This window comes from Gambusia affinis, linkage group LG10, assembly GCF_019740435.1.
Source record: "Gambusia affinis linkage group LG10, SWU_Gaff_1.0, whole genome shotgun sequence".
Taxonomy (NCBI): Eukaryota; Metazoa; Chordata; class Actinopteri; order Cyprinodontiformes; family Poeciliidae; genus Gambusia; species Gambusia affinis.
Genome location: NC_057877.1, coordinates 10862356 through 10888013, shown reverse-complemented (window position 1 = coordinate 10888013; position 25658 = coordinate 10862356). Strand labels below are relative to the sequence as shown.

Genomic DNA, 25658 nt, shown 5'->3' with positions numbered 1-25658 from the left:
GTGTGTGTGGGAAAGCCAGAGCCCAAGAACTGCTGTGCTGGAAATATTCTTGTTTTAAACAGGTATGTGAGTTGCTTCAAAATGTTATCTGGATGTTAGATTAATGTATTTAGTATATTTTCATATTATAATGGAAAATTATTTTTGTTATTAATTCAATTTGAACTATAAAAATTGTAACTAATGGGCAGATTATTTTTGTTTGGGATTTATTCTAATTGTTTTGATATTTTACTTTATTATTTGTGAACCTCTGAGAGAATTTTGGTTGATTTTAATACATTCCCATATGAGTTTGCCCCGAGCTGCGCTGGGGAGGGGTGTGTGTGGGAAAGACAGAGTCCAAGAACTGCTGTACTGAGAATATTCTAGTTTTAAACAGAATAAACCTGCCCTCCTGCTGCAATACACCCAGGGTCCTCGTCTGCTGGTTCATTTTGCCCATTACACACAACGCAGACTACATACAACAGATGAGTCAGATGAGGGCGGCTACAGTACTTAGCATACAAACATCAGGTGTGTTTGTATTTGTCACATATCTGAGCCATCTTGACCCATTTTTGAGAAGTCACTACTAAGAACAGCGTTTGCTGGTCAAATCATCTTCCCGTTTAGAAAAATGAGTAAGATTTCCTGTTTTTGTGGTGTTTAGTAATATTTGGTCACCAAGCCATTTTCATACTCGGAAGGAAAACTGGAACAAACAAACATGTAGAAAAGCTGTCAAAATGTTTGCTAAAAATTGACCTACTATGATTAAACAATGATAAAATAAATTTACTTGCGGATGACACATTGGCTGACTTAAATCAAGAAGTAATTATGGTCTATTATGGTATATTAAGACAAGCAGCATCCTGGTTACTGTAGAGGAAAATGTAATCTTAAAGTCACATCATCTTTAACAAGCTATTTTCATTAGAAAAGGGAAGTTAAATTTTACATCTCCTCCTCTTGTTTCTCACTTTAAGCTACTGTGACAGCAGAACTGTGAATCATAACTGTATACAACTAAAACAGTTTGAATTGTGTCTGCATGTGTGAAATGACATCCTTACTAATTTGTCAGTTCTAAGAATTTGAAACGTGTTGATGTAAATAAGACGTGGCTTCAGCTTTTGCAAAACAAAGTTTCTGTTCACAGCATTGACTGGCTTCAGTGACCTCAGCGGGTGTTTAATTCTCTAACAATTTAAAAGCTATAAGCTGGAAACAGTTTTTAATTTAGCGCTTTGCCTGGTAAGCCAACTTACTGTACGATGGGTTCGTACTTAATACTCCAGACTGTTCCTACTTTCAAGTTGATAAAAGTGTTGCCCACTCCAGCTGCATGACCATAGTTCAGCTTTATCAAGTTGTCAATATATGAAACCAAGACTTTTTTAGGTTCAGACCAAGATAATACAACCTAAAGAAACTCAGTGCAGTTATCTCATTAATTTGCAGAAAAAAGAACACCCATATAGAGAATGTACTAATCAAATATCTCTTAACCCATAGGTAGAGGGCCTTCCAAAGTGCTGATCCCTCTTCAGCTTTTTCTCATGGTACAACCTCCAACTTTAACGTATTTATAGGTATATTTTGAACAACCAAAACAAAGTAATTTGTGATTGTAAAGTGGAAGAAAAAAAAAAAAGGGCGGCCATTTGTTTTTTATTAAGGAGTAGCTTTCATACCATACAGGCTCGATTAGTCTGTTGCTGCAGAGATGGTTGTCCTTCTGGAAACTTTTCCTCCCCCCACAGAGGAACACAGGAGCTCTGACACATAAAATCCAATCAACTGAATTTTCTACATTTAGACTTAATTTCAGCTATAGAAACATCTGACAGACAATCAGTGGAAATAGATCAATTTTGGACTTCATGGTAAAGGTTGCGAATACTTTCATAAATGTGATTTCTTGGTTGTCCATTTTGAATACATTTACAAAACACTCAAAAGTAGTTTTTTCTTTTCATCGTCATAATGGTGTATTTAGACGTAGAATTAATAATCAAATGCAATTTGGAAAATGGCTGTAGCATAAAATGTGGAAAGAGTGAGTGTTCAGTAAAAGTTAATAAACAACATGAATACCAGAAGACAAAATACTAGATAAGTAATTTAAGCATGTACTTCACAAATCTGGCTCTTAAGAAATGCAAAAGGAGTATCATCTGGCAGGACTCAAACCTCAGGAAAAGGTGAATTGATCAGTGGAAATTAATCTGGCTTAAATGCAAGGTTGTAAGAGTGATGGAATTGCAAATCACCCTGAAAATACCATTTGCTCTGTAAAGTGTTAGGGTGGCAGCGTACCTTGGGATTGCTTTTTCCTCAGCAGGTACAAATAAAATGGTCAGAGATGATAGGAGTCTTGATTGAGCTCAAGGGAATGACATAACATTACAGGTTTCAAAGGAGCTTAGACTGAAATGAAGGTTCACCATCTAGCTGACCCACACCTGGACATAGCGTATCGATCTGAAGGCAGTACAAGGACCAGATTTCTTAATCTGCAAGATTTTGTCAAGTTTTACTTTTTGTTGTTCCTTCACCTAAAATACCTCCCTAAAAAACATGAGTTGGTACATTTTTTGGCAAACTTCTGACCCATGTGAAACTCTCAGGAGGCAACAATAAAAGCTTAACAAGTTGGACACAATGTTTCAGAGTGACTCTAGGGCCGAGGCGTTTAACTCCGGCTGGTGTTTCACTGTGAGGAAGACGGGTGAGCAGTACGGCTAGCTTGGAGAGAATTGTCGGAATAGAAATTAATGATTCGACTTTACAGTTCAGAGGTTAAGGGAGGAAAGAGCCGAGTCCAGGAAGTGTCGATTGGTGTGGTGAGCTGAATCCTGGAGCCATGTAAGTAAGGAAGGTTCTGGTGAAGGACCAGAGAGCAGCCAAGTAAGAGTTTGGAGTTTCCAGGAAAAAAACAGACCTGCTACTTGCTGCTGCTCCTGAAGCAAAGTTGTTCAGAGTGTTATTGCTGGAATAGATCAGAAGAGAAGACTCACATTCTGGGCGAAAGCAACAAAAGATATCTTACAGAGTACTTTGTTACTGTTCAGAAGTGAGACACTGCATTAAGTTGATACTTAAATGCTGGTTTAGCATTTTAAGCTGCTCAAATTTTTAAACCAGCGTTTAATATTCAACTGATTGGGTTTGTTGGATAGCAGGAGTGTGTGGGAGCACAGTGCTCAAGGCCCAGCCTCTGCGGAACATGCAGGTCAGTGGGGAAAAAAAACACCACAAAGGCACAACAAACCCAGATCCCTGATAAAATAAAGTTTGTTGTTATATTGTGACAAATAGGATAAAAATATAAAAGAGAAATCTATTGGTACAATTATATTTACATAGAAATTTATGTAACATAGGTGGTGCTCTTGGCCTTTCTTAAGATTATAGAACAATTCAAAATTGAATTTGAATTTTGATATTCAAATTCATCATTTGAATTTGAATATCAAACTCCATACTCTGTATATAACCAGTTCTTTGGTAAATGGTAAATATAGCCATCGTGGGAAGTATAGTCTGTGCTGTACCTTCTTCCAAATAGTGTACAAAGAGAAATGGGTTCCTGGGAAGTGATCCACAGTAGAAACAGCGTTCTCAGGAGGATGGAGGTGACAGGTTATGGAGGAAGTTTAAATGGAAACTCATTATCATCTCAGTTGTCTTGAGCGGGTTAAGCTCCAGACAGTCCTAACCACACCAATGGCCCAGCAGATGCATCTACTGTCTGTGTGGAGACTCGTCATCATTCTGAATCAGACTATTAGCAGTTGAATCATATGCAAATTTTAAGAGTTTCAGAGACAGTGTAGTCATTTGATGGTGTGTTTCCAGAGTGATTAATGCCTTACATCAGAACATTTTAATTAGTTCATGCTTTTTATAAACATGAACTTAGAATATAATATGTTTATTTATAATAAACAGTAATATTTCACTGTGGTTGCTCAATGCTCACAAATTCAATTAGAGCAAAAGATGTTGTCATTTTAAAAGAAGATCGAGCATAAAGATCTTTGACCCACGAACGCTGCAGGTTCCTGCACACGAGTTTTGTTTTTGCCTTGGTTTTACATCATATAGTAGAGTCTTACTCATTTTCTTTTCAGATATTTGTCATAAGAAACTTGTTTATCATGTTGATGGGGACTTCTGGACATGAGGCTAAGTGGGGATCTGTTCTTGTTGTGCTTGTGATGAGGGTTGGTTTTCTGTCATAATGTCTTAATGGTGACAAACAGCTCTTTAAAAAAAATTTTCACATCCTTAATATTTGTCAAATTCAAAATAAACACTGCCTTGAAGCCCTTCATAAATAAAACGACAGCAGTAATATGTTTGAATCAAAATCTTTCTCGAATATGTTAATACATTGTCATTCACAGTGCAGTGTTGAGATAAGGCTGCCATAAGATTAGATCTTTAACACTGAGTTATACATTTTATTTTTATAATTGCAGCTAAGGTCTTTTTTTTTAACCCCCCTCACCCTTTTTTTTCCTTGCAAGCTCTTACAATATATATACTGTATATATATGCAATTTATATTAAATAATTTTTAGCAGTCTATTTCTATTATATTATAATTTGATGTTAGTTATGAAACACTATATTCACGTTTGGTTCATTATATATTTGATTGGTAAAAAGTTATCTATGCAAGGAAACCCGTCTGATTGCATCAAGTCATTCAGTGGCTAAACACACATAGACAGTGGATAGTCTATTGCATGGTGTTGTTAACTCTCCACAATGCTGCACCTGATGAGTCCGGTGTGTTCCTTGATCTTCTTGATGCTGTTTGTTCATTGCCAATAATCTATTTATGCTGACTCCCTCATACTGAACATGCATGTAGTGGCAGTGGAGAAAAGAACACCCTTCCTTTGCCAGCATTTTTACCCCTTATTTACAAAAATAGCTCAAGCTCATACGTTGAATAGTTACTGCTTGGATCAGATCTGAAGTACTGCCACGAAAATCAGCTATTTATTGGGTCATTACAGCCCCTTAATAAGTTTTGGTTTAAGCAATACTATTGCAGCTGTAGTTGTATGCTACAGCTGTAATAGTAGCACAAAGGTTAAAAATTTTACCTATTTCTAAACCTAAACCTCTGACGGGTTTTCTTCCAGAATCTACTTCGTATTTAGCTCTAACCATCTTTCCATCATGAACAGTTTACCCTGTTGAAAAAAAGCAACTGCAAAGCTTGAAGCTGCCACCTCTGCGTCTTTCCATTGGCATGCTGTGATTAGACTGATGTGCCATTTCACTTTTCTATGTGAGTTGTTCAAAGCCTAAGATATTGTTTTACAAGCTAGCCCTGCTTTAAACCTCTCCAAAATGCTGGACCTGATGAGTCCGGTGTGTTCCTTGATCTTCTTGACGCTGTTTGCTCACTACCAATCCTCTGAGGAACTAATCTATTTATGCTGAGAATAAATTGCACAAAGTGAACTCTGTTTGTCAGTTAGGTGGGTGCGCTAAATTTTTATGTAGTGCAAATAAATAAAATCTTCAAATAAATGAAAGCAATATTTTTATTTGTTAAAAATCTTGATGTTTTGAATTATTTTTGCTTCAGACACGAGGGCTTTAGTAAAGGAATGCATCCATTCTAGATTAATGATTTATGTCCTGCTAAGTATTGCAATGGATAAGCTATTGTAACCAATGCAGACAGCAGGTATTACTTTAAATAGGCACATTTCTGGTAAGACTACAAGATTTCAGTTTACTGCAGCCAGTGCCCTTGACATCCTGGAGACAAAGAGTCCCCCTCCCAGTCCCACCTGCCACCACAGTTCTCACTGTATAATTTGCACCTTGTCCATTGGTTGTGGGGTTCGACTGCCATGTTGGGCAACGGTTAAACTGTGGGGTGAAAATATTTGGCCTATCGACTGTCATTTGTTTGCGTAGGCCTGAGAGCACCAGTACCACTAGCACGTTACCCTAACCACTCTGCTGCACAACCCAACTGTAAAAATAGATAGGAAAAGATTGCCCTAGATATGCACGCGCATTCACGTGCAGACACATATAAGACGTAAGATGCACACACGTTCAGGTGTTGGTGTGTGGCCTTTGTGGGGGGCAACCTCACTCAGGGAAAAGAAATGAGACAAAGAGATATGAAACCACAAATAGTACATTTAACTGTCATTTAGTGAGCATCAATCCAGCAAACTACTTTTTTGTTCAGCGTTGCCGCTGTTTACATACTGACCCTCTTTGACCTCTCCTTCAATAGTGAAGCTGCAGTTATTGCTCACCTCCACCAGGTGGCATTAGATTCTTGAAGAAGTCAAAATGCTCATTTCCCCCACGGTATCTGACAGGCCTGCTTTATTTTATAAAATAAATTCAGCTTGCTAAATGTGAAATATTGCATATTTGAGAGCTACTACAACACAAAAAATAGGTTAAAATGTTGTATTTTCCCAATTGTATTGTTTTTTTGGGGGGCGTTTTTTGGAAAAATATAAAGTGACAAAGGATCAAGAGAAGCCTTTCCCATTGAAACCACACTGCTTACAGTCTACAAACTGGGCACTAAACTATAATTAACCAAAGTTTATATTTAAATGTCATTTTTATAGTTTGTACTAATTTTGATGAGAGCCTAGGAGAGAATAATACAAATAAAGTAAAAGCAAAGGTCAATCTATGAAAACAAATACTTACAATGAGGGTTTGCCTGATCACAAAGCCTCACAGCTTCCACACACCTGTAAACCAATCCTCCCAGTGCTTGTACTGTACAAAAGCACCATTATCACAGTGCCGGTAAGACTCTCTAAGATTTTTTTTAGAGATTTAGGTCAGTTGGTAATCACTCATTGTGCCTTTTAAAAATATGATTCCTTCAAACATGAAAGTTGTTCCAGTCAATTTTACGTGTCTCTTTCAGTAGGTGATAACTGTAAAAGTTGAATTCATCTGAACAGCACTCTGAAAGGTTTACAGACATGATGCTCCTCCTCCTTTAGTCTTCCTTTCCTCAGGTGAATTGAAAGTACATTGTGTAATCCTGAAGTGTGCACCATGGAGGAAGGACATAACAAAGGCACGGTGAACATGATGCTGAGAGAAGTGAATAGAAAATGATTTGTATTATGCAAATGGAGATTCAGGATTCTTATGAAAACAATCGTGTTAATCTCTCTCCGTGGTCACTGGAGCGCAGTGAATCACAGTTCAGTCATGTCGTCGTGCTGCCAGAGAGTAACGAGGAATTTAACAAACAGTCCAGGTAACTTTCACTCTTGTAGGTTTTTTTGATAATATCTGTCTTGTGAAACAACAAAGTTACAGAATAACAGATGGATTTTGGTAGTAATTCTACATTTTGCATGTAAACAATTCACAAACTGTGTGCTGACTAACCCATCTCTAGTTTGCAGGTTAGATTTTAATGCCTGAATCTGAGCTGTTCATGTCTCACACTTCTTTCACAATTTTCAAGCTCAGTTTGATTGAGAAAGCTGCTGCATTTCTCTGAAGTCCTGCACAAAGGACACAAAATAAAGACTAAGCACAGGTTAGTCTTTAGTTCCCCATAGTAACATTTTGTTTTTGATTTGGCAGTTGTCATTTAGAGCGCTACAGTGACTGCTGGAAGGGGAATCAGTAGCATCAATCTTCTTCTTAATATGCTGGAGTATAAGTAATAGTATTGTTAAATACATGCAACGAGGCACAAAAGTGCAAAAGCATCTCAGATCATCTCATTAATCAGTTTTCTATGTACCCAGAGCACAGTAAAGGTCAGACTCTGCAGAGCAGGATGTCCAAAGAAGACGTTAAATCTGGTATGTGTAGTTTAATATTGAATCCTAACTTTGTTCATTTTACACTAACCTTTGATTGTTTCCTTCTTCTACTATATTTATTATAATATAATCAGAACAGAGTAAACTCAAGCATTGTGCATTTGCCATGAAACGTCAGTGTGAGTTTATCCAAAGTACTTGAATTGTTTACTTATGAGGGATCATCTTTCTGCAGCATATATTTGCACATCAGCTTTTCCTTTATGAAAACAAAAGTCTGCGTTTCTTTGAGACCTTTATTGCTCGTGGGCTTTAAAAGTTTCTGACAACATATCTTCATGCAAATGATTATACAAAACTATTTGCATGCATTATCGATATATAATACATGGTCATCAACATCAAGCTTTAAGGGGCTGTTTGGAAAAAGGTTTCTAAGCTGAAAAAAACTCCCTCCACCAGGCCTCACATGGGAGGTGAAGGCAAACAGCCGTCACTATCACAAACACAAACAGAGGAAATCTTTCCTGTGCTTCACCTGGGGACGATACTCGGTAAGTCTCACCGTCCACAAAGCCACAAGACATGTTGTCCCAGGTCTTCTGAACCAAGTTTGTTGCTGTCTAACCCCATGTTGCTCTTCCTTGTTGTTGCCAGGACAATGTGGTGCGCAGCCACAAGTACTCCCTCCTGACTTTCCTGCCCCTGACGCTGTTTGAGCAGTTCCAGCGAGCTGCTAATATCTACTTCCTCCTCATGGTGGTGTTGCAGGTCAAATGAAAACCTCTGCTCTCCCCTCTCACTCCATTTTGAATCTAAATGAAGCCTTCTGCTGTAAGCTGGGCTTCAGACTTGAATAGATGTTAATATGTGTATTACCGAGTTCTTCGCAAAAGTGCCTAATCGCCTTCAAGCTGTGCATGTTTTGTCATGTTACAAATACAAACTTTATAGTATTTTATTTTTAGATTTTGTGAGATCACCATAAAACAGTTCATAGCTGTGATTTAATACATGGATTTTAAATTGTATAGTGAAAAATAATCTTATAGTCTATGAATCAACTCTAGCTCTCCAAACAGTCATTAGAGCAGTGTATTTTATTTTATTTTTTACTTTACATAATGTTTTCCATGATGTCTATAAGGTTCTGTTTTGGTGTTGCCTTCTCTGACACACAGGTTTCACAGGTCTTTGGGTTCTTTAGAGATTCGGTAACCAAATATTGTTACACTTGCACTTAGAAGTGACTGATTTTTTTCCTCCATGGAATCAAAGCAAAATACATCGAGGTTAGAGTTAGTAAAATCACAAATTATGGTAACGCTAAAGTGGGGTCAATGCTTTTGTAATTCTCTACATGCAGCATCTGTAATGTGTTTTGCCTAATAAGGAGTGTAAATATTTGCTTTGTACTTTTTTTATGTTTTGTGTGTTCTAATAGTTACTACAGCATTGTACGTATATTTTGTTTTGTTTTTTTACTTTTTTAAATCTCTGCTCTACGGCTGTGTCCAGTGTGTCCCTGCCATCTCCTCCATACCTTGGTACATCACCATCATCCCACTCATGGTTGTGCTCTCTGTGAGAGGATTCAAAGATTTAGCCAGTGACCTGGTGAGATGACCAATCTCATACAAGCTGATTGTTTCTGGTAAAAAGAAATAAAAAAGAAACGAATGCTGGGGGCTGAGAAAAACACGTTACAGTAGTCATGACCAGACTTGTACATTTAGCCTCATGATACTGAAGCTTGTGTGTCCTCCCTTTTCTCTCCTTCATTGTCCTCACTGACTCCCCGTCCTCTCCTCATTGACAAAAGCAGTCATCCTCATGGCATTCATTTTCTTTCCTATCATTAAAGCTTTTTCTTTTAAATGCAGGCATGATGTTTTGCATGGAGAATTCTCTAGTTAAGTGCATCACTGAGTTACGGTCGTTAACAGCTCTGGGTGAAACGCTTGCTTGACCCCTCTTTATTGACTAATCATTTAGTGGAGGGTGTAAATCTCCCAGCTGGTGTCACTGTAGAGCCTCGTAATGGCATCTCTCCTTTCTCCTTCCTCCGGTTCAGCCTTTCATGGCCACCCACATCCCCTCTCACTTGCTCCTTGTCCATCACTCTAAACCCCTGTACTTGCCACCAGTGTCCGGCTCGGCTCTAATGCTCTTTTCCAATCTTCCCACCTGCCGGTGTCTGTGTCTCCACCACGGTGCAGGCAAGGCGACGCTGTGACTCGGAGATTAACTCCCGACCCTGTGACGTACTCATCTCCCAGAGGTGAGGAGAAAGGCAGTGGGTTATTCTCGCAGGAGTCAGTGTAGCATCGCGCGGTTGAAACAGTCCACTAATGAATCTCTAATGAAGTGTAAATGAGTGAATCCCTAAATGGTTCTTTCATGAATCAAAGAGGAGCAAAAATGCAAAGCAACTTCCGAGAAAATCAGAGACAAACATGTTCTCCTGCAGTGAAGATTTTACCTTCACTCCCCTTAGGCAAAAAAAAAAAAAAAAAAAAAAAATCAAATTAATTTTAGGCCTTTAAGGAAGAATCTAAGACATTCATTTTTGACGAGCAAATGATAATGAGCAATAATTGTGACCAAAAGAGCAAACAGGATGAGTGTGTGTAACCAGAAATGTATCTTTGCTGCAGGCTGTGGCTGACACTGTCATATATAAATATATATATATATATATATATATATATATATATATATATATATATATATATATATATATATATATATATAAACAGTTAAATACAGACGGTATTTTTTTTTCTTACAGTTTCATGACAGCGCAGTGGAAAGATGTGTGTGTTGGAGATGTGTTGAGGATCCGCAGAGACCAAATCATTCCTGTGAGTCAATGAATTAATAAAGAATAACTGAAATATATTACCACCTTTATTTGCTTTTGAAGACAGAATAGAACAAAAAGCAAGCAAGTGTGGTGATTTTATGCAACTGCATTTTAAGTTATGTTCAGAGTTTTCTGCTACCAAACACTTAAAAAAAAATATGTACATTTCTATCTTTCCTCCCAGGCTGATCTGCTTCTGCTTTCCAGTTCTGAGCCTCATAGCTTGTGTTATGTGGAGACTGCTGATATTGATGGGTAACAAAACGTAGAAAAACCAATAAATCTGTTTACTAACGCTGCTGAGTGACTATGAAAAATGTTCTGACTTTATACATCAACTTTTCAAACTACATACTAGAATGTTTACAGTTTAAGTATGTTTTTTTTGAGTAAACAAAATAACAGCTTTTCACAGCAGCACATGTGATACTTGGTACACATAAATCTAGACTACTCTGTCAAAAATGAAAAGTGTAACATAAATGTTTGCAAGTGAGAAACAGGTGAAAGAATAATAGATAGACAGCACTTATGAATTTTGGCACTCCCACTAATGACGTTTGAAAATGTTTAGGTTTTGGAGATTTATTTTATTCACCTTACAAGCCTCTTCACTTTCAGTGATGCAAAAGTCCAGCTTCCTTATTTTAGCTCATAAGGTTGAAGCTTACAGATTTAACAAATAAATCCCCGACATTGTTCAAAAGACTGCACAATTTTATTTTTAAATAACTATTTTTTTTCTTCTTTAAGTGAGACCAACCTTAAATACCGGCAGGCGCTGGGTGCAACACATAACAAGCTGACCTCTCACCCTTCAGAGGACGCCCTTGGAGCCTTTAATGGTAAATAAATGTCCTCTCTTCTGACTAAATGTCCAAGTTGTTCTCTTTTGAAAGAAGAGCGCAATTTAATCAGTGAACGTTTTAATTCTACAGGTGTTGTGCTCTGCGAGGAACCCAACAATCGCCTGTACACTTTCAGAGGTCAGCTACAATGGCAAGGAGAGTGCTTCCTCCTGGAAAACGAAAATATCCTCCTGAGGGGAACAGTACTACGCAACACAGACTTTGCCTACTGCCTGACGATATACACGGGTAGAGTTCAGTATTAAGTCTAAAAGAACAGATACAGTGTTGGTGAAAGTGTGCATTCTCTCACCTTGGAATGAATGTCACATTAAATGTGGGTCTTTAAAGACACACTTGAGCCTCTCCTTTCTTTTCAATGTGAAGTGATGGTCACACAAACACCGTCGATGATTTTTAAAAGAGGAACTGGGTGCACCAATTTGACTTTGCTGCAATATGTAACTTTATCCAAAATGTGTTTTTTTTCCATATTTGTTAAAACCGTCATGATGTCGTGACAGTATGATATAAGACAGCTAATCTGTGAAAGGATCAAACTCCCCCTCTTCCTCCCTGAGCTACTATTGCCTTCTGCAGAAATGCACTGCCCTTCATCACAAACAACCAATCAAAGCCAGGGGGATTGTTTTAGTGCTGTCAATCAATGGTGCTTAAGGTGCTAATGAGAGAGAAGCAACTTAGACTTTTCAGGAAAACAGTTTATCCGCCATTATCTGTAGCTGTGCTAACTAGCCTTAGCATTTGTGCCAGGCTATGTTGTAGTGAACCAGTTGTAGTTTAGCAAAAAGCAAGGGAGAGGGGATGAGCATGAGCGTGACTGACAGTGCTAAGATCCTCCTCCTTTTTTTACAGATTATCTGTAAAACACATTTTAAAATTAAACCTTACATGCTGCAGCTTTAAAGACCCAGATTCATTAATATTGCTGCTGACATTTTTACAAGTCAGGAAATTTGACAATTTTATGGAAAATAAACTTGGTGGGGAATTTTTTTATGAAACAGACTTCAGCTGTTGTCAAACTGATCAGTTTCTTTCAGACTAACTTGTACTGTGGTTTTATACTTACTTCAATGAATAACAGTATTACATAGAACAGAATGTGCTTCTAATTATGACACTAAATGCTTAACTCTTTCAGCTTTGTCTTTAAAATATGAAGTTCTAAAGTCTGGGAGATTACACTCTTCCCCTGTCCTCTAAGTGACCATTGATCAGGTATTGCTTGTCCAGGCAGAGCTGCTGCTTGACGCCAATCCATTGCAGTTAAAGGGATCAGTCACATTTCTTTAAAACATGGCCATTATACCAGCAAGCAGAAACTGCCTATTGGTGTACCCTCAGTTTGGCCTGATCAGAAATCTAACGTCGTGTTATATTAGTTACAAGTATTCTGGCCTTGAACGGTCGTATCAGTTTTTCAAATGAAATCCAGTGTCTTTAAACAGTTTAGTTGAGTTTGAGAGAACATCTCTGGAAAGCATAATGCTATACCTTATTGATCTGGTGAGATAACTTCTCTCTTCACTCGACCTTCGCGTTGGGGTCACTCGTCCCCGGAGGACTAAGGGGATTCAGCATGTTGCTCAAGGGTACATCAGCAGAGTCTTGCTGGCGCAAGGTCTTGAACTCTAACCCTGTGACTGCAGAGTGATCTTCTGAATCGTGCTGTAGAAGTAGCAGATGACGGTTGTGGTTTTGTTTCGTTTGTTTTTTTTTTGTTTGTTTGTTTCTTTTCCACGCCAGGCGCAGACACAAAAATCCTGAGAAACTGCGGGAAGCTGAGAGTAAAAAGAACTCAACTGGAGGAAGTTTTCAACAAACTGGTAATCGGGGTGAGTTCATGAAGGACAGGTGGGAAGACAAGCGAGAAGCAACTTGTGGAGTTCTTATAAATGTTGTTTGTCTTTATTCTGGCTCATTAGATTGTCCTGTCGGTTCTGCTGGCTGCTGTGCTCCTTGCCATCGGTGCAGGCGTGTCTTCATATCAGGTCATGACCCAAAAATCGTTCCTGTCTGCTCTGGTGATTGATGGCAACCCAGCTTACAATGGATTCCTCGTCTACTGGAGTTACATCATCCTTCTCAGCCCGGCCATGCCCATTGCGCTCTACATCACGTTAGTAACACTTGGATCACTGGAATATTTAGTGGAACGCCAGTTTTGTAAGCATCAATGTATAGAGAAGAATAATGATAAAATGTCAATACAGTCGAAATAAGAACAGTGTAGTTTTTAATATATTTTCCTGGGGTAAACAAAGACTATTAAGGAAGAGAATTAGGGTCATTGGAAAGAACAATCTGAAGGCAGCTCATGGTTTGAACCATGACTATGATGAATTGATTAATAATCTCCTTAGTGGTACCAACAAATCACATCTATTATTTCTTTTAGGTATTTTAATTGTCTTTTCTATCTAGGCTTAAAGATTTTATAAATAAATATTTGCTTTGAACCGAAATGCTTTTCCAGAGAGTTGTTTGGCCAACAAATTTGCCCCTGTGACTTACATGCTTCTGTCTATTTTTTATGATTTCTTTGGCTTTAGAAGTCTCTGTTTATTAGAAACTTTATAGGCAAAAGAACGAAGCGTAAGCCACACCTGGAATTATATCTTCTGCATGTCATTTGCCTCCTCCATCCCTGAGCCACAAGGCGCCAACATAAACAATCTCTAATGAGTTTATTTACGCTGTATGTGTGTCTTCAGGTTTGAGTTGATACACACAGTTCACAGCAAGTTTATTGGCTGGGATTTGGAGATGTATTGGCAACAGACAGGCAAACCTGCAGAAGCCAGGAATACCTCTCTGAGTGAGGAGCTCGGCCAAGTAGGTTACCTGCTGAGTGACAAAACTGGAACATTAACCCAGAACCGCCTGCTCCTCAGACAATGCTGCATCGCTGGAGACATCTACGGTAAATATGATGAGCTTTCTGGTATTGGTTCACAGGTTACAGATTACTCTGTATTATGTGTCAAAATCAAAATTTTATTTTATATTTCAGTTTAGGGCTCTCAGCATTGTGACATGTCTAGATCAAAATGATGTTTCAAAAACGTTCTTGCTAGACTGGTTTGTATTTTGAAATGTACAAAGACAGTCAAGTTTTGGGTTAGTAATCACCAAGTGAGATAAAAAATAAAAAAATAAAAAATTAAAATAAAAAATTGTAGACAGTTTCAGATTTTGTGTAAGGAAGTTTTAAAATGATCCGTTTCCTTAGAGATTTTAATGAGCAACTCTGGATAGATACAAGATTTATGTAAAGAGATGTAACATGTTTAAATGCAAAAACAAAAACATCTTCAAGCCATTTAACAGTGACTTTAACCATCCATCCATCCATTTTCTGAACACCCTTCGTCCCTAATGGGGTCGGAAGACTTTAACCATCTATATATGTATATATATATATATATATATATATATATATATATATATATATATATATATATATATATATATATATATATATATATATATATATATATATATATATATATATATATGTGTGTATATATATATATATATATATATATAGATGGTTAAAGTATATGGTTATACTTTAACCATATATGTACATATATGGTTAAAGTCACTGTTAAATGGCCAATTGCTTGTTATTGGTTAGGGTCTTATAAGCTAGTATGTGTGTTTATCTATCAGTTCTTGGCCAAGACCATTTGTCAATTTCTTTTTTTTTTTATCTCTCATTTTAACCAGCATTTAAAAAAGAATATTACATATTTAGTTAATGAGATTTTTAATGTGCCGTTTAATAGTCAGGTAAACAGAAAATGTTTTCCACTCCAACAGGTGACGCTTCAGTCAGTGCAGAGGATGTAAAGGTACAGTACACACTAAGACACAGTTTCAGTCTCCATTTGACTAAAACATTGGTTGGGTGGGAAAAATCAAAAGCAAGCTCTGCATTTGCCTCCGCATGAGCTGGTAAAGAAAATTCAGGTTTTGTAAGTCCAATATTTAAACTGAGGATCAAGCAGAGGTGTCCAACTTCAATCCTTGAGGGCTGATGTCCCGCAACTTTTAGATGTCTCCCTGGTCCAACACACCTAAATCGAATGGCTGAGTTATCTCCCAGCTTTCAGCAAAGTACTGACGAGTCCTGCTAGCGATCAAACTGTTTGATTCAGGTGTGTTGAAGCAGAAACACAAGTGAAAGTAGGAGAAACAGTGGAGTTTGACTCTCCTGATCTATAGAGATTATCCAGAGAGGAGTTCTCAAAGGTCCCTCTCTCTGCAGTTTGTAGAGGTGTCCTGCTCTCTGATTAGAGCAAAATTGAAATGTTTAGGCTGGAAGGATGTGGCTGAGCAACATGGATTACAAACCTGCAGTTACATCAGATTTGTCAGGAGGAATGAACCAGGAAAGTACTGTGAGACGCTTGGGAAAGGATACAAATAACAAAGATCCAAGTCATGCATTTTTCAAGGCAATTTTACCAAACTCTAAGAAAAAGTAAGTACAATTCTGACTTTGAGTTTGTTTTTTTTTTAAATTACAGAAATGTATCTTTCTCGTTATTCTGGAATTGTCAAGTAGAAATGATCTTGTTGATCTGAACTGAAAAGGTTTAATCTTATTCAGTGTCAATGACAAATTTGTCCTTTTATACAGTGTAAGATTTAATCCACTTGATTACAAGGTATTCTGTAACATCTACACAGTTCTTTTACTTGCTCGTTTTCCCAATTTTGTTTCTCAGCCCATGGATCTGAGCTGGAACCCGTTCTCCAGCGGCGGCCTGCGCATGTTCTCTCCCACACTAGTGGAGACGCTCAGAGGACAGCGGTGTCCAGTCACCACACAGTTTCTGTCTGCGCTGGCCCTGTGTCACACCGTCATGGCTGAGTGGAAGGACGGTGAGCTTTCTTGCTTGTGCTGATTCATTTCCACATATATCAACTCTCATTCTCCAGTAGACATGGAAAAAAACAACCATACTGTTAGTCATCAGACTTGAAGCAACACCTGTCTTCCTGTGGGTTCTTTAGAAACTACGTGACTTTAGTGATTCATGACTTTACTTCCTGTCACTTCTCAGTTACTTCCTAGATGTCATGAGACGTCTTGTGTAATGCAGAACTGATAGCTTGAAGCAAGAAGTTTATGGGCTCTTTTTGATTGGAGTTTGCGTGTTCTCTGTTTGTATGTGTGGATTTGCTTCCAGGTACTTCAGCGTCCAGTCCAAAAACAGGACTTTTTGGTGAATTGATGTGTTTAACCTTCCTGTTATGTTTGTTTCTGGGGTACAGCAAAAATGTTCGTGGGTCAATTTGACCCGGGGAGTGTTTAATCATGCAATAGTGCCAGAAACCAAAAAATTCCTCCAAAACATTGTTGTATCTGATTATTAACTCCCATATTACGGCAACCATTTCAATCAATATTTGTGCAATGACATTTTATTATTTCTCAGAAATTAATGATCACTGACAACAACACACTCATTTGGACATAAAAAAAAAAATTATTTCCGTTTTTTTATGTCCACTGATAAAAACTTAAACACAAAATGACAATTTCCTTGAAATTGATCTTTGGTCATTTTTTTTTTAATTATGTTACACTTTTTTCTTTTTTGTCAATGGGTGGTCTTTCTAATTGAACTTGACACACATACTGTTCAGGGTCAAATTGACAAGCTGATTAAAATCAAGATAAATGAGTTATGCAGAGAGTATTTATGTTTTCCTCCACTTCTATTGAGTGTCACTCGGTGTGGGTGGAGTTTGTCCACGGGAACAGAAAAGATTCCTGTCAAAAGTTGCATGAACACCTGCTTTCTCGCAGTTTCCTAGTGAAGTAAAGAGAATAGTGAGAAGGTTGCCTTGTGCGTGTGTCGGCGTGCGCATGTATGCGTATGGCGGCGTGTGTTTGTGTGTGTGTCGTGAAATATGGTTCATAGCTACAAGGAAACATAAAGAATTTGACTTTTTTTTTAATCTTTTTTTGCATTTCAACTTGACTGCCGGGTCAAATTGACCCACACAGTATCTATGTAAAACTTAGACGCAGGGGGTGGTGCAAATGTGTAAAATGTGTAATTTTTTAATTTATATGTTGAGTGGACCTATTAAGACAATTAGAAAAAGTTTTGTGCAAAAAAAAAATACTTCCAACTGTTTTTTAAAAAATTTTAAACTTCAAAATGGGTCAATTTGACCCAGAACATAACAGGAGGGTTAAATTGCCCTTAGGTTATGTGTGCGTGTTGGCTTGTCATGTGTCTCTGTGCTGTCCTGTGATGGACTGTCCGTTCCCCTGACACCCAACAAGGATAAGCAGGTTTAGACAATGAATGGATAGATAAATGTATTGACTTCTCACACTTTAAATAATGAATTTTAAAGGTTTTTTTTGTGGAAAAATTCCAGTCATCTGTACTATGAAATTATTCCCAGATTTTTTTGAGATCTGCAGAGACCGATGCTTATGGGTTTACTTTGTGTGTTGGCCATATTTTCCCAGGATCCCTGGTTTACCAGGCTGCATCACCAGATGAGGAAACTCTTGTTGGGGCTGCCAGGGAGCTTGGCTGGGTTTTTCTTTCCAGAACAAGAGATTTTGTTGTCGTTTCAGAGCTGGGTGCCACTCGCCAGTATCAGCTGCTGGCGCTGTTGGACTTTACCAGCAAAAGGAGGCGGATGTCTGTCCTAGGTAGGAACAGAATTATTATTATTTTTTTTTTTTTTAAGAGATTTTGAATCTAATAAAATACTCATTTCACCTAAACAAAACATATTTTTTTATCTTATTTTCTGTAGTACGTGACCCAGAGGGTGGGTTGAAGCTTTACTGTAAAGGAGCAGATCTAGTAATACTGGAGAGACTTCAGAAGAACTGTCCACATAAGGAAAGCACTGAAATGGCATTAGAGGTGAAGCAGTTTCATTTTGTTATTAACTTGACCCGTTCTTGTCCTGAGTCTTCAAGAGACAAATGAAGCAGTTTATAGTTGTGAGGTTAAATGGCAATTAATGTGAAATTAAATGAGAAATGTGATGTAAGCTTCTCTGTATTGAAATCTATCTAAATGTCTCTGAGTCTGCTAAAGAAGAGCTTCCTCACAGCATGATGCTGCCACTACCATGTTTCACAGTGGAAAAGGCAACAAAGATCTGCTTCCACATTAACCAGCTGCTTTTTGCTTGGCCTGCAGCAGTTTACGAGACGACCTGTCCCTATTTGCTTCTCAAGAATCCATCATAACTAGTTGTGTTTAAACCTTTGACCTGAGCATAAGGAGATTACTCCCCTGAGCTAATATTACCTCCATGCCATGTAGGAGCTGCACTTAATGCAGGAAACCCCTTTTGCTGCCTCACAGATACCATTTTGAAAGTAGGCCATTAAGTTCAATCATGGGCTTAGATCATCAGAGTACCTTCACTACACGTTTGCTGTCTCCCATACACGACTTGTGCTAAACTGCAAATTAAATTTCTTATGGCTTTTTAGATTGAGATTAAATAATATGTATTAGCATTCTTTTAAAAAAAACTTAATCAGGTTCCTTCTGCTTCACTATTACATGGATCTCGATGTTTCATCACATACGTTTCCAGTAAAAAAAGAGTACATTATGTTGAATACTTCAACAGGTATAAACTCTTTGGTAAGGTTCTGTACAGAGTAAAGACTGACAAAATATTAGTATTTAGTGACAAGTCAGATTTTGTTTTTCCTGCCTGTATTTCTTTTTCGTCACGTCGGCTCTTGCCTTAAATGTCGCTTCACAACTGAAGTGCAGCCTGTTGTAAAACCTTATTAACTCATCTTCTGTCAGCTGTTTGCTGAGGCCTGTCTGAGGACGCTGTGTGTTGCGGTTCGATCTGTTCCTGAGGCGTTGTGGGAGCAGTGGAGTAGGACTCTGGCCCTGTCTGCTGCCATGGCGACCTGCGAGCGTGACACCCTGCTGGAGAAGCTGTACGATGAGATGGAGAGAGATCTGCTGGTGCTGCTTTGTCTCTTTCCAGTTGAAAACATGTTATTGATCTGACCAGCAATGATAGCTTGACTTTTTTTTTAATTATTATTATTCTAAGCAATTTCTGCATTGTTTTCAAGAAAGAAACTTTGTCTTGTAGCATTTAAACTCATTTTATTATTTTGAAATCCACCGTAAATAATATTTAAAATTGCTTAAACAAAACCAATGTTGTAGCTTCTGGGGGTGACGGCAATAGAGGACCGGCTCCAGGAGGGAGTTCCTGAGACAATCGCTCTTCTTCAAGAAGCTGGGATTAGAGTATGGGTGCTGACTGGAGACAAAAAAGGTGTTGGGAAAATTCATGGCAAGAATGAAGAAAAGGAGAACTAACAGTTGATAATGCTTTTTTTTTTTTTTTTTTTTTTTTTTTCTTCTCCCACTGCTTGTGCCTTTAGAAACTGCAGTGAACATTGGGTACTCTTGCAAGCTACTGCACCCTGAAAGCAGATTACTGGAGTGGCAGGAACTCAGGTCTGCGTTCATACACGAAATATAAAATAAAAGCAAATAGCCCAGGAACACTCACACGCACATCTTCTTGATATCCCATTGATCATTGCTTGTTTTGCTCACGCAGGGAGATTCTCCAGTCTGCAGACCCACAGGTCAGCTTCTTCAAAGCCAAGCAGACAGAGCTGTGGGCTACACACAAGGAGATGGCAAGAGCAAAAACTTCTGTGGTCCTCACCGGATCTGAACTGGTAAACTGCAGCCTACACAGTAAATAAAAAACATATAATATTTTCATAGATCATGTTTTTTTTTGTTTTTTTTCTGTGATCCTCTATTGAAAATGGGCATTGTTTTAGATACGCAGGGTTTAAAGGCATGCAGAATTCGATACACGTAGTTTACCTTGTACTTATTTCAAAGGGGATTTGGAAATGTTAAAAATCCAAAATAAGTGTATAATTTTGCACTTGCCAGAACTTGCACTTGTTTCACACACAACCAAAATGAACAGTGATTTTAAGGTCTTGATCTAACTATTGTAATTGAAGAAAAACCATTGGATAAAAACATGTGATATCTGGAACAGAATATAGAAAACTGTCAAGAAAAGGCAAGAAAAAATACATCGAGCACATTGTGGAATCAGTGGGTCAAATTTGTGGTCAGGAGTGGTTATTTTGCAATCTGAAGGTTGCTGGTTTGATTCCAGCTTTTTCCTCTTGCATGCATCTTAGAAGAAAAAAATCTAATATTTGCAAGTTGCCAAATGTCCCTTTCTCGCTATTTGTAGTTAAAACTTTAATAAAACACTAATCTAAAACACATTTGCATGTTTGTGATGAACTCAGAAAACCTTTTTGTCCCCTGATTGCCACCAGCCTGAGCAGCAGCTCTGCTGGAATTTGATATTCAAAGAGCATTTTTATTGGCTGCAACATTGGGGACTTTTCCTGAATACAAAATGAGACATTTTCCAACCTTTGCTTTCACTATCGAACATACCTATAAAAACCATTTTTAGTGCTTTAGCCGAGTTTTTATTTCAAAGTCAGTTTCTGAGCTGCTTGATTGTGTCTTTCCCCAGGCAGAGTTTGAGGAGAGACCAGAGTGGGGGGCCTCCTTCATGAGCCTGGCGGAGCAGTGTCAGTCAGTGCTGTGCTGCAGAGTGACGCCTGCTCAGAAAGCTGAGATCGTGAAGTTGGTCAGGAAGCACACTGCCTCGATCACCATGTCTATTGGTGATGGAGCCAATGATGTTAACATGATAAAGAGTAAGTCTTGATCATCAGTAGCAGATAGTTGTTATTGGGTGGGAACTGCACTCATTTTGCTGTGTTCATTTTACTATGTTTTCCACATCGTTCCATCAACACCAGCGGCTCACCTTGGAGTGGGGCTGGCTGGCAGGGAGGGAGGTCAGGCCGTCCACAACGCAGACTTTGCAGTGTCCCAGTTTAGATTTTTGCAAAGACTGCTGCTGGTCCACGGCCGCTGGTCCTATCGCCGCATCTCCCTTTTCCTGTGCTACTTCCTGTTTAAGACCTGTGGTTTTGCTCTTGTGCACATTTGGTTTGGGATCCTTAATGGCTTCAGTGCTCAGGTTTGGAACACACTCACAAAGCCATATGACATTATGCCTCATGATGGAGAGACCAACCATAATTTCCCCACAGTCGCTGTACGAGACATGGTTCATCGCTCTCTACACTGTCTTCTACACTGCAACGCCGGTGATGTGCCTGGCTTTTTTTGAACAGGTCATTCAGATTATTGTTTTTTTACTAACCACACAATAAGATAAATATGAAAATAATTACAGCGAGTGCTGTATATTTTTTGTTTAATAGGATGTGAGTGCAGAGAGCAGCCTGAAATTGCCTGAACTGTACAAGAGTGGACAGAAGAAGGAGCTCTCCAGCCCTAGAAAGCTGATCATGTATCTTCTGTATGCTGTCTACATGTCACTTGTTCTCTTTTTCATCCCATGTGGAGTTTTCTACAACACGGCCTATGATTACCAGACCATGGCGGTCACTGTCTCGATGGCTGCGACCTTCGCTGTTACAATTGAGGTCAGGATCGCTTTTTGTCAAAAGTAACAGGGACTTTCTTACACTTTGCTTTGTTACAACCACGTGTTATTTTATTGGAATGCTATCCTTTCCGTAAAGTAAAGAATAATTTTTAAGCAGATAGAAATGTTTAATTATTGTTTACTTTATTTGAAAAGTAAAATAAACTGAAAAGTGCACCTGCATAGCCAGCTCCCTTCAAATGTTCCATCCATCCATTTTCTTACACCCTTGTCCCTAATGGGGTCGGGAGGGTTGCTGGTGCCTATCTCCAGCTGTGTCCCAGGCGAGAGGCGGGGTTCACCCTGGACAGGTCGCCAGTCTGTCGCAGGGCAACACAAAGACATACAAGACAAACAATCATGCACACACACACTCACACCTAGGGAGAATTTAGAGAGACCAATTAACCTGACAGTCATGTTTTTGGACTGTGGGAGGAAGCCGGAGAACCCGGAGAGAACCCACCATGCACAGGGAGAACATGCAAACTCCCTGCAGAAAGATCCCCGGCCGGGAATCGAACCCGGGACCTTCTTGCTGCAAGGCAACAGCTCTACCAACTGCGCCACTGTGCAGCCCCCCTTCAAATGTTACAATTGCTAAATAGAGTCCTATAGCATTCAGTTTAATCTTCTGTACCAGAATCACACACAAGTCAGGGAAGAGCTTCCTCTCCTCTTTGTCTATTTTTTTTTAGCAAAAAACTATATTGATAACTTGCTGTTCATTTATTTATGGAGTGCAGACAGATCCAACATTTGCACATTTTTTGGCAGGTTTTGTCTGACAAAATATTTTATCCTTTTATTCATTGTTTGTGCATCCTCTGAATACCTGTACAACTAAACCCATCTGTCTGTTAATATCTGCAGTAATGTAAAGTTATCTTTTTCCGAATTTGAATATTCCACAATAAAAATAAAATTTTAAAAATTTGTTGCATCTCTTTTTCACAGGAAGCGACTTTTCACTCTTGCCCTACACATAAATCTAGACTCATTCTTCTTTGTTTCTTTCTTCTTGTCAGATTGTGATACTGACCAAATACTGGACAAAGTTCAACATTGCAGCTCTGTGCGTCTCGGTGGTTATGTTCTTCATCTGTACCAGAATCACACACAGCACCCGCCTTTTTCAGAGCTCTCCCGTCGACTATTTCTTCCTTGGTATCTTTTATTTATTAACTTTTCAGTTTTCAGATTATGATCATTACTAATTCAGTTTCTAATTATGCCTGGTGTTACCCTTAAGGTGCATCCAGAGAAAAATCGCACGCAATGCAAAGAATAAGCTAACAAACGAAAATGTTTTCCTGTAATTATTTTTGATGTTTGTGGATAAATTGGTTGATTTGTTGGTATTCCAGTGGCCAGTTTTGACTGCTGTGCTTGTTTTCCCCCAGGTGTGTCTGAACAGGCCTTCATTGATCCAGTGGTCTGGCTCGCAGCTTTGCTCACAGCTTGGGCTGCTGTTCTGCCCTCAGTTACGTCTCACGCCTTCGGTGTCATTCTCAGCGTGCAAAACAAACACAAGGTGGGACATCTTTGGGCATTTGTGAGGATAGACAGCGGACCTTTCAATAGAAGGTCAACAGAAATGTATCATTTTGCAAATTCAGATTTTTTTATTTTTTATTTTTTGTTCGGGCTTGTAGTTTGTTGTCCAATGTAATTTCCATGTTAAAAGTTTATAAATGTGTGAAAAAGCATGAAATAAAGGCATTCATCAGAGAACACAAATATCGCTAGAAGATAATCATGTTAGAAATGGAAAAGTGGTTAGAAATCAATCTGTGGATAATTTGGCTCAGATTTTAAGAAAAAATAGTTTGTACCGTCGCTAATTATTGTGGGAAATCATGAAGGAACAACATCTGGAGAGACTGGTTGTTGATTTATTGATAAAGCAACGGATGTCGGCAGACATTTTGTTCTGAGGTGATACAAAGAAAAACATCAAAACTTCAGTAAGATACGTTTTCTTACCTGAGAAATTGTGCTCACAAACACCCACGGTCTCTTGATGCTCCTGCTGCTTACTCACCACTGTTCAAATGATCTTGTAAGCTGTGGCAAGAAGTGTGTATTCTTCCTTCACCTTCAGGCTCTTCCTTCCCTTGGCGTTATGTTTCCAACTCGACTTCAAGGAAAAAGTATTTCGAACAACAATACTACTGTCTTTGTGAACGGGGAGAAAATCTGCCTCCTTTGCCTGTTTTATTTTTTGAATTTCACACACTTTTCCTGATTTGGGGAAAGTAAAAGTTGCTAGTCTGCTTTTGAGGGTGCTTGTTTAAAAAAAAATAATAATAAAAATCCCTGACTTGTTTTTCTATGTATACGTGCAGATACACAACTCATCCCCTCCTCCAGTGGAGCTAAGGTCAAGGTTCGCAAGAGGGTCATCTATCCGACGGTCATCGTACGCCATCTCTCAGGGTGCCGGACCTGGACGCCTCATTAATTCAGCGACTAGCATCCAGAGAGCAGAGGTGTCAAAGGAAGAGAAAGCATCTACAAGTAAAAAGCTATGAGATATTTGAGATCCAAGTCTAAGCAATGCTTCTGCATGGTGGTGTGCCAAAGTGCTTTCAGTCATTCTATTTCTGAGTCAGAATAGCTCCAACGTGAGATAAGAAGTTGAATGTGGTGCCCCACAGAGGGACTGGGAACTTTGTATCTGTTACAGAAGATCTGATGCAGGCTGTGCAGGTGAACAGATGTGAAACCCTGGATAACTTTTCAATCAGGTGATTTATAATTGATTAGTGATCAGTTCAGTCTGCATTCACTCTACTGACGCATGAACGATTCGTCGCGGCGCCGTGGATAATAAGTCTTTGAGTAGAGTCCTGGTCATTCCTGTGACGTTTTGTATCTTTCAAGTTTTTTTTCATATTTGAACTTTTCTGCAACAAAATGGAGCTGTCAATCACCAGACCTCATTTACTGACCATGCATCAATTCATACCTGCTGGGGGTCGACAACTGATGGCTGAAAGTTGCTGGACATCATTTACAGCTATTCTGGTTTGTTTAGAAGTTGTAATCTGCCATATGTTAGCGGAGTAAACTGACCTGGTCGTGGGTCAGAACCAAAATTAAATGGGAATAGCATGCAATACATCTTCAGTTAGTAATACAATAATAAATAAAATTCTGCACTCTATTTTTATTAGTTCATCTCTATAATTTATTTATAATACTTAACTACAACAAAAAAATAGATGGGCTATGATTAAAGAATATAGAGATAAAATGGCTTGTTTGGAAATAGGAATGGATTAAATTGTGTGTATAGAAAAGAAAACCGGAGTAGAAATTGGCAAAAAGGCCAAGTGACCGGGAACCATTGCTGTAGCGCCTCTGCCTGGTTTGTTTGTTATAAAGATCAATTTAAAGTCAGAATAATTAGCATGATTCAATTGTTTCTGCATGAGTAGTTAGTAATAATTCCAAAGTTTTATTGGAAATATTGTCTTTCATATTCAACAAAATTTCTGTATTTTAAAAGGGAGTATGCTATTTTGGTATAATTCATTTGGCCCTGTTTTACTAATAAAACTATTACAGAAA

General features: G+C 38.5%; 1 protein-coding gene across 11 annotated transcripts; it reads left to right on the top strand.

Annotated features, from left to right (window-relative positions):
• atp8b3 (ATPase phospholipid transporting 8B3) lies at positions 1-25658 on the top strand. 11 transcript variants are annotated; one of them, XM_044130203.1, is made up of 29 exons: positions 2679-2719; positions 2783-2898; positions 7487-7832; positions 8256-8347; positions 8451-8564; positions 9312-9410; positions 10013-10074; positions 10585-10657; positions 10844-10914; positions 11413-11504; positions 11598-11756; positions 13278-13366; positions 13457-13650; positions 14246-14454; positions 15357-15388; positions 16268-16424; positions 18034-18222; positions 18330-18442; positions 19352-19519; positions 19730-19841; positions 19951-20026; positions 20133-20256; positions 21093-21279; positions 21385-21608; positions 21682-21765; positions 21856-22080; positions 23111-23249; positions 23486-23616; positions 24431-25658. In XM_044130203.1, exons 3-29 carry the CDS (start codon positions 7766-7768, stop codon positions 24614-24616), a joined length of 3468 nt encoding a protein of 1155 aa, XP_043986138.1. In that variant the 5' UTR covers positions 2679-2719; positions 2783-2898; positions 7487-7765; the 3' UTR covers positions 24617-25658. The 11 variants fall into 11 exon arrangements, with proteins under 11 accessions (XP_043986145.1, XP_043986139.1, XP_043986140.1 ...); XM_044130210.1 differs by lacking the exons at positions 2679-2719; positions 2783-2898 and adding an exon at positions 1-62 and having other exon boundaries at positions 7776-7832; XM_044130204.1 differs by lacking the exons at positions 2679-2719; positions 2783-2898 and adding an exon at positions 1-62 and having other exon boundaries at positions 7492-7832.

Bases quoted from the DNA above. Each gene is read 5' to 3' on its own strand.
- atp8b3 (XM_044130201.1), top strand. From the start codon at position 474: ATGAGTCAGATGAGGGCGGCTACAGTACTTAGCATACAAACATCAG. The intron at 520-7,775 runs GTGTGTTTGTAT...CTATGTACCCAG, and splicing joins ACTTAGCATACAAACATCAG to AGCACAGTAAAGGTCAGACT. The intron at 19,842-19,950 runs GTGTTGGGAAAA...TTGTGCCTTTAG, and splicing joins GCTGACTGGAGACAAAAAAG to AAACTGCAGTGAACATTGGG.